Source organism: Neomonachus schauinslandi, chromosome 2 (assembly GCF_002201575.2).
Source record: "Neomonachus schauinslandi chromosome 2, ASM220157v2, whole genome shotgun sequence".
Taxonomy (NCBI): Eukaryota; Metazoa; Chordata; class Mammalia; order Carnivora; family Phocidae; genus Neomonachus; species Neomonachus schauinslandi.
Genome location: NC_058404.1, coordinates 78,896,376 through 78,911,587, shown reverse-complemented (window position 1 = coordinate 78,911,587; position 15,212 = coordinate 78,896,376). Strand labels below are relative to the sequence as shown.

The window sequence follows — 15,212 nt, the reverse complement described above, 5'->3', positions numbered from 1 at the left end:
GTTAGGGTTGCTGCTGCATTCGCATTGTATCTAAATGGAATCATCTAGAATATCCTCTTTTGAATTCAGCTTCTTTTGCTCATCTTGGTGACATTCCTCCGTGCTGAGTGAATCAGCAGTTCATTCTCTGTCCTTGTGGTATAGGATTCCATTGTACGAACACACCACAATGCATTTATCTGTTCTGTTGATGGAGACTTGGGTGGTTTCACTTTTGGGATTATCAAGAGTGCTACTGCTGTGAACATTCTAATATGTGTCTTTTAGTGAATGTTTATGTGCATTTCTCTTGGTTTTGAGTAGAATTTTTGGGTTGTGGGTTGGAATGTGTGCGTTCAACTTCAATAGGTACTGCCAAAGAGTTCTCCAAAGTGATTGTGCCATTTAATTATTCCCACGTAGTTAGAGTCGGACAGTTCTAGTTACTTCTTATCCTAGCCAGAACTTAATGCTGTATTCATTTAAAGCCATTCTGATGGATGAGTAGTAGTAGCTCATTGTGGTTTTAATTTTATTTCCCTGATAAATAACGAGGTTTAGCACTTTTTCCTATGTTTATTGGTCATATGGCTGGTCTCTTTCCTGGAGTTCCTGCTCCAGTCTTTTACCTGTTTTTCTTTTGGCTTGTCTCTTTCTTTTCGGCTTGATTTGTAGTTCTTCATAGTCTGATGGCATGTTCTTTTTCAACAATATGTATTTCAAATTATTAGTGATTGCTTTTACTGAGTTGTTTCATCTATGTTTTCTAAAATTTTAACAGTAGATATTTAGTTTTTACAACAAGGAAAAAGTAAAACCATCATCATGTTGAAGAAACAGATTCCTAAATCAGACAAAGACAAAAACCATATTATTTCACTTATATGTGGAACCTTAGAAAAGATCAACAACAACAAGCAAGCTGATAGATACAGAGAACAGATTGGCGGTTGCTGGGGGCTGGGGAGTGGGCAAGATGCGTGAAAGGAGTTGGAAGGTACAAACTTCCAGTTATAAAATAAGTAAGTCATGAGGATGGAATGTACAGCATGGTGACTATAGTTAATAATACTGTATTGTGTATTTGAAAGTTGTAAGAGAGTAAATCTTAAAAGTTCTTTTTTTTTTTAAGATTTTATTTATTTATTTGAGATAGAGCGTGCACGAGAGAGAGAGCACAAGCAGGGAGAGGGGTAGAGGGAGAGGCAGAAGCAGACCCCCTGCTGAACAAGGAGCCTGATGTGGGACTTCATCCGGGGATACCAGAATTATGACCCGAGCCGAAGGCAGACGCTTAACTGACTGAGCCACCCAGGCACCCCAGTCTTGAAAGTTCTTATCACAAGAAAACAATTTATAACTGTGTGATATTAGATGTTAACTAGATGTATTGTGGTCATCTAGCAATATATACAAATAATTGAATCATGTTGTACACTTGAAACTAATATAATGTTATATGTCAATTATTCTTGATTTCCTTTATCTCTCTTCCCTTCCATTTCTTGATATTTAAACCAGTGATCTGAAATCCCACTCTCTCTGTCCCTTCTAGCCACTCACTCTTTAACCTCCTTGTATAACTAAAGAGGGACTCCTGGCTGGCAAACTTAGTGGTGGGTGCCTAGGCCCTCCTCCCAGTCTTGTTTTTCCTCAGTCCCTCGTTAACTCTTGATACCACTGGCTACCCAGGCCTTGCATGTTTCTTCTCACTTGACTTTCTGATGATATTGAACCTCCTGTCCTCCTTCCTCTTCCTCCTCCTGTGCTTTCTTTAGCCCCCAGTTGGCATTTCCCATGCACCCAATGGAGCTCTTTTCCCCCACAGGATGCTCTGTTAGCTTTCTGAAGTAGTCAGGCAGCCTTGGTCACGTGCCGGACGTCCCCTCCCTCCAGAGAACATTGCTACCTTCATCTCTAACGCCTCCTACCATTCCCAGCTCCCTGCTAGATATCTGCCCTTTGAACATCCCTTCCTCTGTCACTCCCCCCCATCACCGTCCCCCTCAAACCAGCCTTGTCTCCTCTGCTCCTGTCTATTGGGGGACTGACCATACTACCGCATAACCCAGGCATGAAACATGGGTCATCTTTGCCTTCTTCCTTCTGACCCACGGCCAGTCTGCAGCTAGATCCTGTCAATTCTACGTCTTCCGTGGGAGCTCTCACATGGGAAGAGCAATGCAAACCACAGCAGAGATGATGGCTAACAGTGAGGGAGCACCTGTCTGTGCCCGCCACCAGCACTCAACACTTCTCAGGTGCTACCTCACTGAGTCTCAGAGTGGCCTTAGGAGACGGTGCTGTTAACTTCATTTTGCAGATGAGGAACTGAGGCCCAGAAGCCTCCGTTAGTAGGTATCTTGCTCTTGTTGTCAGTTGGAAGCAGCAGTTCTAATGCCTGCCTGCCGGCTCTACTTCCTTACTTGTAATTCTATCACCTGCACCCCCCCCGCCCCCAACTCATTACTTCTTGCCCAAATAGCCTTTTCCTCCTGATTTGCTTTTTTTCCCGTTCAAATCCATCCTCCAGAAAACGTCAGGTGTATCTCCCCAAATTTGACTCTGTGCCTGTCTCTTCCCAGCCTTCCTTACAGTGACTGATTTAGAAGCCAACAGTAAGGAGATTCTTCACATTTGCTTTTACAAGCCAGAGTTTGGCCTCTGCCTTTCCATAAGCTTAAGGCGCCCCCTCTGCATAGGCTGTGCATTTTCTTACACTGTTTGCAGAATCTGGAGCGTGCCCCTTCCTCCTCAGTTCTGCCTTGCTTTAAAGTCTTCCCTGTTCTTCAAGACCCAACTCAAATGCTCTCCCTTATGTGAAACCTTTCCTCAGCTTCTCCTGCCAGCTCTCTGTGAGCCTCCAAGCAGTCTGTACCATCCTTTCTACTGCCTTAACTGCTAGCTGAATTCTCCTCAGTCACTTCTTTGACACCCCTGAAAATTCATGTGGAGTTCTCAATAATAAGCATTTTATTGATTTGTTTGATACTTTCTGTCAAGAACACAATAAAGGGAATTTGGACGTGTTGCTAATAAGATCCATGGATAATTCATTCCAAAGTCTAAGGGGGAAAGTGAGTGTGTTAGTTCCCTAGGGTTGCTGAATAGCTTAAATCAATCAATCAATCAGTCAATAAGTAAATAAATAAATTCATTCACTCATTCACTCACTCACTCACAATTCCAGAGAATGGGAGTCCAAAATCAAGGTGTAGGTTGGCACGGCCAACCTCTAAGGCTCCAGGGAAGGCTCTTTCCTTACCTTGTCCGGCATGTGGTAGTTCCCAGCAATCCTTGGCATTCCTTGGTTTGTAGACACATCACTCCAGTCTCTGCCTGTGTTGTCACATGATATTCTCCCTTGTGTCTGTCTTCTTATGGCCATTTTCCCTTTGTGTCTTTCTTATAAGGGCACCAGACATACTAGATTAAAGGACCACCCTACTCCAATATGATCTCATCTTAACTGATGGCTTCTGCAATGACCTTATTCCCAAATAAGGTCATTATGTTAAGCATGTCTTATTCTGATGTTTTGACATCTGGGGCTTTACTGATCCTGGGGAGAATGCACTTTCTGGGGCTATAACCAATTCCTTGAGATAGTAAACTGAGCATGCTTTCCATATGCCAGTCAATCCAGAGCCCATTTTCTCTCCTTGACTCTGTCATTCGGGCTCTTACACTCCAAGTTAGTATTCTGCCCTTAGCACCTCGGGGCAGGTACCATATGTCTTGGCACAGCTCTTGTGCTCCAGAGCCTGCTGAAATAATTCAAACCAACCAGTCCTCAGTCTGCTTACTCTGCCTTGCCTCTTCCTCACATGGAAAATACAATAAAGCCTCTTGCCCACATTTCCCCCTTCTTCCCTCTGCCTCTTGGCTGACCCTGGCTTACCATGCCTCCTGTTTCTAGGGGGTATGAGTATAAAACTCTTCCTTCAACTCAGTCATTTTCATGTCAGCATTTCTTACCATACCTGATTAAAACAAATCCCAGGCACGTTTTAAAACAGTCATGTTCTGAGACACTAGGGAGTTAGAACTGCAGTGTATCTTTTTGGGGGATAAAACTCAACCCTAAGAGGGAAGAACCTATTTGCCCCTGTTTTATTTGCATTCCATTGTGGGGCAGTGACCCAGTGACCGACTCCTTCAAGGGACGAGCAGACTTGAAGTGTAGAGTGCAAGAAGGAGAAGCTGTAGTCGTCCTCTGTTCTTAAATATCACCCTAGGGATAGGCACTCATTACATTCACACTGAAATAGATAGGCCCCCCCCCCCCCCTTTTTTGGGAAAGGTGGCAAAATACGTTTAAATTCTCTGTTGAAAGATGTTGAACAGATGAGCTGTTGTCATCGTTGATTTCTGGGACTGTATTTGATTCTGAGTAATCTGTTTTTTTCTTTTTTTTTTTTAAAGAAAGTGGAAGCCCAGAATCTCGTGTTAATGCTATCCATTTCTTGGTACACAAACTGCCAGAGAAAAATAAAGAAATGTTGGACATTTTGGTGAAACACTTAACAAAGTAAGCCCCTTTTTCTTCCTAACTTTCTTTGTTTTACTCTGGGTGCTATGTGGGGTTCTTGGATTCATAATGGTTGGAAGTGGGGCTGTCTACACAATACCAGGGACCACGCCTGGAAAGGCAGGCTGGACAGTTGAATCACTGTGCATATTTTGGACAAGAGCATTGAAATATGATGCTTTCGTGAAGTTGTATAATTATTTGCTTAACATCACTGCCAGCAACTTGGGGTTTGATTGGAAGTAAGAGAAGAGAATATTATACACTTCCCTGTACACGGGTCCTGGAAATGTGATTATAAGTCTGTTAGCGAATTTAGCCTTGGTTTCACACCTACCTAACTCTAAGTTTCCACATGGCCTTTAAGTTAGTTTAATCCAGTAATAGGTAGTTATTTCATAGGATCCATTCTAGTCTTTTTATTCCCTCTTTAAAAAGCAAGCAAAATCTAATCATTTAGTGGAGAAATTAGCCCTTTCTTCAAATACAAATGACTCTTAGCTCACTGTAATTATAGAAATTTGGAGGTAAGAGGAAGCTGAGGAATGCTGTTTTAGAATGTTCTTAATTTTCTTTTGTTATCTTATTTATTTTATTATGTTTTTATTTTGTATAAAAAGAAACTGAAGGCCAGAGGATATTATGACCTGCCAAGTGTCCTACTGCTAGTGGAGCTATTTGTTCATTTAGTCAATACATATTTATCGAATGCCTTTTTTAGGTGCTTGTGGGTACATAGTTGAACAAGATAGATGAATTGCCTACTTTCACGAAGTCGCTTCTTTCTAAGAGGGAAAAGATCATAAACAGATTACAAATAAAAATACGAAATAATTTCAGGTGATAAGTGGTTAAAAAAAATGAGGGGATAGAGAATATAGATTGAATGTGGGACTTTAAAGAGTGTTGTTATGGAAGGTATCTTGAGGATGGGACCTTTGAATTGAGACCTGAATTAAGCATCAGGGCTTCTGAGAACAGTTGTCTAGGTTGCTCACTGCACAATGTATTGGGCCAAAGGGGTGAATGTGGGTGTTCTGACCAAGTTCTGTGTGCTTGTGAAGCTAAATCTGATAAAGATACCATACAATCTGGTCATTCCTGGAAGCCAAGGGTATAATAGTCTGGGGAAAGTGGGGATATTCTAAGTAGAGGGGAATGGTAAGAGAAGGTCTTCGGGGGGCACAAGTGTAACATAAACATGGAATTATTAAGAAAGCCATTGTGGTTAGAGCAGAGCATCGAGAAGAGAGGAATAGTAGGAAGGTAGGCAGGGGCCTAATCCCCTAGGGTCTTGTCAGATTTTGTTATTTCAGAAGCAGACATGGAGGACAATTGAGTGTCTTGACTCCTTGTTTTTAAGGAAACACAGAGTTGCAGAAGATTGTACGTCCCCAGCTATTGCCTCTCTTTTAACCGGAGACTTTCTCCCCCTGCCCCCTTCCTCATCAGTGTTTCAAATCACTCCAAGCAGAACCTCATGACTGTGGCAAATCTGGGAGTGGTGTTTGGACCAACTCTGATGAGGCCCCAGGAAGAAACTGTTGCTGCCATCATGGATTTGAAGTTTCAGAACATCGTGGTGGAAATCTTAATTGAAAACCACCAAAAGGTAAACTCTCTTTGTTTTTTCCTTAGGGGAATTCCTGGTTTTGGCTTTATCACCATGTGAAACTAGCCTCTAAGATTCCCCACCACCGTTAAATGATTTTATTATTATTGCGATGATGAGTTTGGTTCTGAGAAGTTCCTGCTGAGCTTCTGTCTTCTGATGGATTTCTGTAAATCTGAAGTTTACCTGGTCTTCTGTTATCTCACTGGTTTAAGGAAGCAGCATTTTACCCAGATGCAAATGACAGTCTGCAATATAATATTGAACTGTTTAGATTCTTTGCAGCTTTCAGTCCTATCTTTAGATTTCTCAAACTCTATTTCTGTAACCTAGGGAAAATATTTTTGCCAATCTGTGTCACATTTTCCCTAGAGAAACACACATATAAATTCCCCTTATCTCCCAAATTGTGCTGACAATTTCAGGGGATTCACATGCATCCCTGAATCTGGGAACCCCAGGTTAAGAATCTCTGGTTTAAAATGAATAATCTCCATAGTGACACATCATTTTACTTGTTTCTCTATAATCAGGGGACTACAGAAGTTTACAAAATATGATAGATTCTTTGAAGAACTTTTATGTGGTTTTTTCTCACTATCATTATAGATCACAACCTTGCTAATAATTTTCCTCACTTCTTTTAAGATAGGGAATTTGAAAATTGTTAAAATGCTTGGTTACTCATTTGTTTATTAAAGGTTTGTTGTAGTTTGTTTGTTTTCAACTGAGATTACACTATATGCCAAGCATGTATGAGGTGCTAGGCTATGAAGAAGAACATTACAGCCCCTGATGGAAAGCAGCTCACAGTCTGGGGTGGTGCCCCATTTTGGGACTTGTATCCCACAGCACTTATCTCTGTCCAATGTGCTATCTAATTTATTTATTGTTGTAGTTATCTGTTTCTCCCTGCCAGATCCTTGAGGGCAGAGATCGTTTTTTACACTTAGAATAATACCTGGTATATACTAGGTGTTCAGTTCATATTTATTGGATGAATTAATGAACTCAATAAATTTTAAGGGGGTCAGAGGAGTGGGAAGGAGAGAAACAGAGCCTCCATGAGCAAAGCACGGTAAGAGCCTTGTTGCATTTGCTGTTTGCTAGAGCGATTCTAGCTTGTGTGAGTTAAGTGTGAAAGCTGGTCAGAGATTTTCTTGCCCAGGATAGTAAAAGCAGCTTGTTTATGGGTGTAAGAAGTTTGGGGTTTTTGTTTGTTTGTTTGTTTTTAGCTAGCAAGTGGTGCCCTAAGCTATCCAGACAGCTTTAAGGAAAGATGGCTATAATCGGTTTTAGAAAAAGAAATAATTGAGGACACCTGGGTGGCACACTTGGTTAAGTGTCCAGTCTTTGGTGTCAGCTCAGGTCATGACCTCAGGGTCATGGGATTGAGTCCCACATCGGGCTCTGTACTCAGAGTGCAGTCTCCTTGAGATTCTCTCCCTCTGCCTCTCCCCCGCTCACTCGCTCTCTTTCTCAAATAAATTAAAAAAAAAATCTTTAAAAAGAAAAAGAAATAATTAATTAGACCCACAAGCTTTGAAACAATGTTTAATGGTACAGCTATCATTAGATTAAGTCCCAATTAGGGAACTTTTACGCAGTTTATGGGGAAAATCCTGGCTCTGGGTCTTGCTCTCAGATAAAAGGATCTCCATTGAATCCTGCAGCTTCCTATTTTCTTATTTGAAGCTGAGAAGATAAGTTCACAATTTTTCTGCTTGGGAAGTAGATAGTGCTGCCTTCACCTTGTTAACAAATCTTACAGGAATTTCCAAGTGGCATTGGTGAACCAATTATAATAGTGATGGCAGATGACACTGGACCCACTCTCAGAGATTAAGCTCCATAGAGCTAAGGAGAGGGCTTTCACTTTTCGCCTCTGCCTTTCTGTGGCTACGCTAGATAATGCTGTGAAGGCGTAGCCAATGTGAATTGAAGCACTGACTTCCTATTAAGAAGGGGGCAGGTGGGATACTGAGTTTCAGATTCTTCACTGAGTGCGTAGGTTTAGTTTGGAAGCACAGGGTGGGGGTGGAGAGCTGTTAGCTTGGATTAGTTCATATTTCTGAGAACTTAATTTCCCTATTTCCTCTTCTTTTCTCTCCGATTTCATCCTTGTCCACTTTCACTCCCGGCTCTTTGTTCCTGCTCAGCTGGACTTCACTTCAGAGTCTAGGCTCTGCTATGAGGAAGGATATTTCCGCTGACAAGGGTGGTTGTGCAGAAAACTTCACGTGGATGCATGTACCCATAGGAGCCTGAGGTTTCCTTGGCAACTGATCCACGTTTACCACCCAGAGATCTTGTGTTTGACTTGAATGTGGTGAGGGAGGGATGTGGTTCCTCTTAGTAACTATGTTCGAGAACAAAATGAAAAAGAGGAAGGAGGATAGAGGGTTAAAAAGAAGAGTCTTTCGGGGGAGGAAAGAGTTATAATAGATAGGGGGCAAATAGGCGCAATGAGAGAGGGAATGAAGAGGCCTACGTAGTGTCTATGAAGGAGAACCGACGGAGGATAAAGTGACAATAGAAGGAATGCCTTTTCTTTTCCTCAGTTACTTATTTTTTCATCCTAGGAATGTGAAAAATGTTGACTCTGACCAGAAACATCACTAAAGCAAAAGAGGAAACTTTCAGCATATAATTAAAGCAAGAAAGCTCTAGATTAATTTTAGAGTTAGAAAAAGACCGAAGTTAATCTGCCTCGGAGATCACATTTTATCCTAGCCTTTTGCTGTTTTCATAAAACCCATATGTACTCTATAGGAAACTTAATCCACATGTTTTGGCCTCATTCCCACACAATACATTAAGATGTTGTTTTAAAAGAAGCGTTTACGGGCCAAAAATATTATCAAGGTCTTTCTTCCCGTGCAAGCCAGAAAATTGCATTTCCCAGGTGGAAAAGGGTACTGCAAAATTCCCACAGATTTTCAAGTTGGGATTGTGCCTTATAATTTATCAGTTTTACATAAGTTTTCTTTCTTAAAGATTTTACTTATTTATTTGAGAGAGAAAGGGAGAGCCTGAGTACGGCAGGGAGAGGGTGGGGCAGAGGGAGAGGGAGAAGCAGGCTTCCCACCGAGCAGGGAGCCCGACGTGGGACTCGATCCCAGGACCCTGGGATCATACCTGAGCTGAAGGCAGACGCTTAACCAACTGAGCCACTCAGGCGCCCCATAAGTTTTGTTCTTGACAAAGTATAATTCTTATGGATTAATGCAGTGTGTTTGTGGTGAGCGCCTGCTTGGAGTCAGACGTGATGTGAGATTTGGGGGAAGAGTCTGGCAGGGGAAGGATCTGTCCACCAGTAATTGCAAGATGCAGTGGAGAAGAGCGCTCTCAGAGAGATGCAGAGAAAACTGCTGAAACTTCAGAGGAGAATTTATGTCCGACTGTGAGGATTCTAGAACATTTCCTGACTAGGTGGTTTGAATAGGTTTTAGAATGGAGTTTGAGCAGGTGGAGATGTTTTAAGAGGACATTTCAGGTATGGGGAGGTCATGTAATTAGAGAAACCCCGAGAATATGTGTGCGTCTGGGAATGCAGCTTCTGTTGGAACAATTGTGAGGGGCATGAGATGTGGTTGGAAAGAGATTTGGGCCAGGTGTAAGGAGGTTGGGAATGCCACCCTAGGACTTTTGGATTTCATTTGGATAACCAGGGCCTCTCATGGTTTTTAGGTAAACTGCTTCAGGAAGTTTAATCTGGCATCAGGTTAGCAAACAGAAGGTGGAAGAATAACAGACCAGGTAAGAGGTCACATGGCTGAGGACATGGTAGTGAGAGTGGGATTTCAAGGGGAGCAGGCTTTATCTCCCAAGGCTTGGTGGACACAGTCCAGGGACTGGATCGGTGGGCCGTCTCAAAGCAATGTGTTAGGAATGATGGTCAGTAGGTCACAAATGAGGACCCAGACCTGGGAGAATATTAGGGTCATTAATAAAAATAGGGAAAAAATGGGTTTGGGGCAAGAGTTCAGTTTTTAACGTGCTGAATTTTAGCTGTCTGGATGTCTAACAAACAGATGTGGGGCTCACTACAGAATTTAGTGGTAGGAGGTAGAAGATAAGATAAAAAGGCATGATATTGGCATAGGAGAGTGTGCTCACTGTGCTATATGCTTTCGGTCTACTGCATGGGGTACTTGACCTCCTGTAACCCTAGTGTTTACATGTGTGTATGTAAAATAGATACAGTTACTTAAAATAGATAAAATAGATAAAATAGATACAGATACTTAAATATATAAAGTAAAACATATAAAGTGCCTATTGCATGCATATGTAATAGTATCCTTGTATATATACAGAACTCTTATTACATATATTGTCCCTTTACACCATGGGAGAAAGCTGAAGGGTGAGAGATTAGCTTGTTTATGGGCACACTGCTGGTGAGTGGCGAGGCTTGGGTTTGAACTAAGGGTTGTTTGACCCCCAAACCTTTGCTTCTCATCACTAGGAGAAGGTTAAGAGCAATATCCTTGAGAAACACCAAGATTTTCCTATTACAACAGGAGCCAGAAGAAACCCAGGCAAGTTTCAGTGTTAGGATTGTCAAGGGGCCTTGTCAGTGATGCTGGATGCTGGCACTATGGGAGAGCACGAGTATTTACTCCCAAGAGTAAAATGTCGAGAGCAAGAGCTGAAGTCGACTTCAATGAGTGAGCGTTGGGGAATGGGTGCTAACAAGTACAGACCTATGTTGTATTTTGCCCGCATGACAGAACATACAGGAGGAAAAGGCAGAGCAGACAGGACAGGGGAGGGAAAGAGTAGGGTAGGACTGCTAGCACCTGACGTGTATACAGTTTGCCAATCAATTTCAATTCTAGTTTTCGGTTAGCTAATTTCTGGGATTGGGGGCTCTTTAGAGGAACTTAGGGATGGAAAGAACCCTCCTGGGAGTTAATAGAGTTTGTTGAAATGGAGCCCATTCTGCTATTTTATACATTTGTAGTGTCCTAAAAGGAATTTGTGTTTATAATGTGACCCTCTCCTAGTCTCTCCCCAAGTCCCTGAGGGCCCTTGAAGATTATGAAGAGCCTTTGAGAATCATCAAAGAAAACATTAATATCAGTGTGGTTTTCTTTTATTATCCATCTTATTTCATGTTAATACTTAAATTGGCAATTCATGTAAAGTAAGATATATAAGGTTACCTTAACCAAATCACTTTACATAATATATATAATTTTAATCCAGATTATAGGCATGCCTTATTTTATTGCCTTTCGCTTTATTACCCTTCGTAGATACTGTGTTCTTTACAAGTCAAAGTTTTGTGGCAACTGTGCATGGGGCAAGTCTATCGGCGCCATTTTACTTTGTGTCTCTGTCACATTTCATGTTTTGGTCATTCTTGAAATATTTCAGACTTTTTCATGATTATATTTGTGGTGGTGATCTGTGATCAGTGATTACAACTTGCCGAAAGCGCAGATAATGGTTAGCATTTTTTAGCAATAAAGTATTTTTTAATGTATGTACTTTTTTTTTTTAGACATAATGCAACTGCACACTTAATAGCCTGCAGTACAGGGTAAACATAGCTCATGTATGCACTGGGAAACCAGAAAATTCATTGGACTCACTTTATTTCAATGCTCATTTCGTTGCAGTGGTTTGGAACCAAACCCGCAATATCTTTAAGGTATGCCTGTATATTTATCTTGTTAAGGATTATAATTGGATTTTCAGTGTGATCGGCCAGATATGGTGCTCCGGTTGCTTTCAGCTTTGTGTGGTGCTTCAGTTTGCCTTGATGTTCACGGGTTCTGTGGTGGTCAGTGGGGCATGAAGTTGTTTTCGGTGTTAGCCTTTAAATATCACCGTTTCTGTGGACCACAGGGTGCCAAGAGATAATCACATTTTAATTCCATAAAACTTTTCCTTGGTCAGGATTCTTAAAACTTTGTCAAAATAAACAATGTTGTCTTTGAAACAGGTACTCTGGCAGTCTGTGTCTCATTTTTCCTGGTGAGAAAATGGAGGCCATTTGTGATGCTCAGGCTTTGTGGAAAAGGCTGATGTTATGTTCCCATTCTGAGGTTTCTTCCGTAACCCTCCCTGTAACATATGTTGCAGAATCCTTGAAGAGCCAGTGCCCCTCCAGTCACAGAAGAGTCGAGATGAGAAGGGCATACCCGTTTCCTCTCAGGTGTGCGACACAATCAGAATATTAAGTTACACGCACAAGTGAAGAGTATCCAATGACACGCTGCATTCCTCTTGTTGACCTTGGATCCCACTTTCTCACCTACACCCCTGTCTTTGCCAAGAGCTAAAAGAAGGTGTCCCTGCCCCCAGGCCTAGTGGTGGCATGGATTCCCTAGTCAGTCTCAACCCGCAGTCCGGCAGCAGCCACACGTGGACCGGGTTAAGTTTGGGGCAGCCTGCTCCCTGACTCCTACAGCTGCAGAGACAAGGCACCTCCTAGCTCTGTTCTGCTGGTTGGTCTCTGTCATCCCTGATGGTAAAAGAGGCCCCAGTGGGTAGTATGCAAACCATTTTCCTTGAGGTGCAAGGAACCTTTAAGTCTTCAAGCGCACCTGTCATTCAGTAGGAACAAGAAATTTCTTTAAAAAAAAAAAATGCAGCTTAATATGCTTCTTGATTTAGCTTTGCTGGCACTGGGTTGCTAAGCAGCACCAGTTTTCATGTGAGAGAAAAATAAATATCTGAAACAACAGCAACAATGATAAAACTCCAGAGTTTCTAGAAGCTTTTTGTTTGCCTGAGTAGTGATGGTTCAGTGTAGAAGTCAAAACCCCATGGCAAGAATAGTTGACAAATTGCCGGGGGGTGGCTTTTTCCCTTCTCCCAGTTTTTCTTGAATGTTGGCCATCTTTGGCCATCTTTGGTATAGCCACGGAGACTTACTTTACTGTTAGGTCTCCCCTCCCCCCCCCAGTAGGGCCTTGCATTCTCTGGAGTGTTTAAAAAGAGGTTTTAAAACCACAGAAAACTTTCTGTCTGCCTTTCTCCTTCCTCAAAGGAGAGTCAGAAAATAATGACATTGTCTTCCCAGTTCTGCTATCTGCATTTAGCTATGCTACAGGAAGTCCATTCTCTGTGCCGTAGTGTGCTCTGGAGAGGGTAGGTAACATTTTCCCATGGTACTAGTGTGGTTTGATAAGAGAAAATTTGAGAGACAAGGTCCTTTCATTCTGCAGCATTTTAGTGTCCAGGATAGACAAAGCACTGGGCTGTCTCAACAAAATCTAAGAGCTGCAATACAGAAGGGGGGTGGGTAGATTTATTCTCTGTTATCTAAGAAAGCATAGTCAGTACAAGCGAGCAGAGCCTGCTAGGAGGTGAGTTTTTGATAGAATAGAAGGAAGAACTTCATAATATTTTTCATAATGAGAATGTGTTCATGTTGGAAATGAGGATTGAGGAGTTGGAGAAAGTGAGCAGGCCTAGGAGGCCTCGCCCACTCAGAAATTCTCTGCCAAGGTCCCTGGAGATGTAGAGCCCCGAAGACAGGTCCCCAGAGCAGAGCTCTGGGCTTGGAACTTGGCACTTAATTAGTATTTGTGGAACTAAGGATGATGAGGAATATGATCCTTTTGTTCATCTCTCTTTTATGAGCAGCACCAAGAGTTCTTAGAAGGGAAAATAAGAATCTGGGAGTGAGGGGATGGGGGTGGTGGGGAATGGGTAGGTGAGCAATGCAGAAGGTACCGTCGGATGCCTTTCCTTAGGGGACAGGATAGTGTGGAGTGTTTATGGGCTTGACTCTTTGCATGGTTGTGCCCATTTTTATTTTCTTTTATAAAATAAAAAAACTTTCAGAGCTATCTCTTCCGCATCTTTCAATATATAATTGAGAACAATAATAATTATAATAGCCAATATTGACAGAGGGATGATTATGTGGTGGGCACAAGGCTTATCTCCTTATATGGCATTTTACTGAAATACTCTATAGATAGGATCATATAGTGTAGCACAGTGAGCTCTAAAGTGAAATTCCTTGGGTTGGCATCTCAGCTCCACCACCTTATGTGACTTCTGTGTGATCTCGCCACCCTGTTGACTCTCAGTGGCGGTTTCCTCCTCTGCAAAATAGAAATAATGAAAGTACCTCTTCAACAGAGTAGTTGCAGAGATGAGCTGAGCTGGTCCACAGGAGATACTCATGTCACTGCTGTTGCACACGTGAGGAAGATGAGGCTCAGGGAGGCTCAGTAACTTGCTCAAGGTCATAGTCCTAGGAAGTGGCCAAGCTGAGATTTGAACCCAATCTGTCTCCAAAGCCTATCCCTTAACCTTACACTGTCACTGTCAGATAATGTGTGTATAAATATTAAACAACTTTAATGACTCATTTGTATTTTTTAAAAGACTTCATTTTTTTTTTTTTTTACAGCGGTGTTAGTTTACAACAAAATAGAGAGGGAATTGCAGAGATTTCCCATATATTCCCTGCTCCCCCACCCCCCCCCCACATGCAGAGCCTCCCCATTATCAACATCCTCCCATCAGAGTGGTACATTTGGTACAGTTGAGGAACCTACACGGACATGTCATTATTGTCCCAAGTCCAGAGTTTCTTTGGTTCCCTCTTGGTGGTGTAGTTTCTATGGGTTTGGCCAAATGTGTTAAAACATATATTCATCATTATAATAGCAGCATATTTTCACAGTCCTAAAAATCCCATGTTCTGCCTGTTCATTTCTTGCCTTGCCTGCCCCCTGCCCCCACTTCACAGGTACACCACTCACTGGTCTTTTTACTCTCTCCATAGTTTTGCTTTTTCCAGAATGCCATGTAGTTGGAATCATGTGGTAGGTAGCCTTTCAGACTGACTTCTTTCACTTGGTAATATGCATTTAAGGTTCTTCTGTGTCTTTCAGTCGTTTGATAGCTTATTTCTTTTTAATGCTGACTTGTTTGTATTTTGAGAGAACCAAGGGGTTTATGTGATCATTGTACCCATCAGGCAATGGGAAGAAGGCCAACTGCTCTCAACTGGCCATCTTTCCTCCCCTCCGATCGCCCTCCATTTGCCGTGTCATGTGTGACAGGCAGCCTGCTTCTGAGATGCCCTCTCTCTGGCGTCAGCAGGTTGTGTCA

At 42.2% G+C, this 15,212-nt stretch overlaps 1 protein-coding gene across 2 annotated transcripts in view; it reads left to right on the top strand.

The window, feature by feature from the left end:
* ARHGAP10 (Rho GTPase activating protein 10) overlaps positions 1 to 15,212 on the top strand; it is a 358,624-nt gene that overhangs the window by 254,256 nt on the left and 89,156 nt on the right. For both annotated transcript variants that reach the window (XM_021698767.1, XM_021698766.2), the window contains 2 exons: positions 4,405 to 4,510; positions 5,963 to 6,122. In XM_021698767.1, coding sequence (XP_021554442.1) covers positions 4,405 to 4,510; positions 5,963 to 6,122 — 266 coding nt within the window. The remainder of the gene's footprint in view (positions 1 to 4,404; positions 4,511 to 5,962; positions 6,123 to 15,212) is intronic.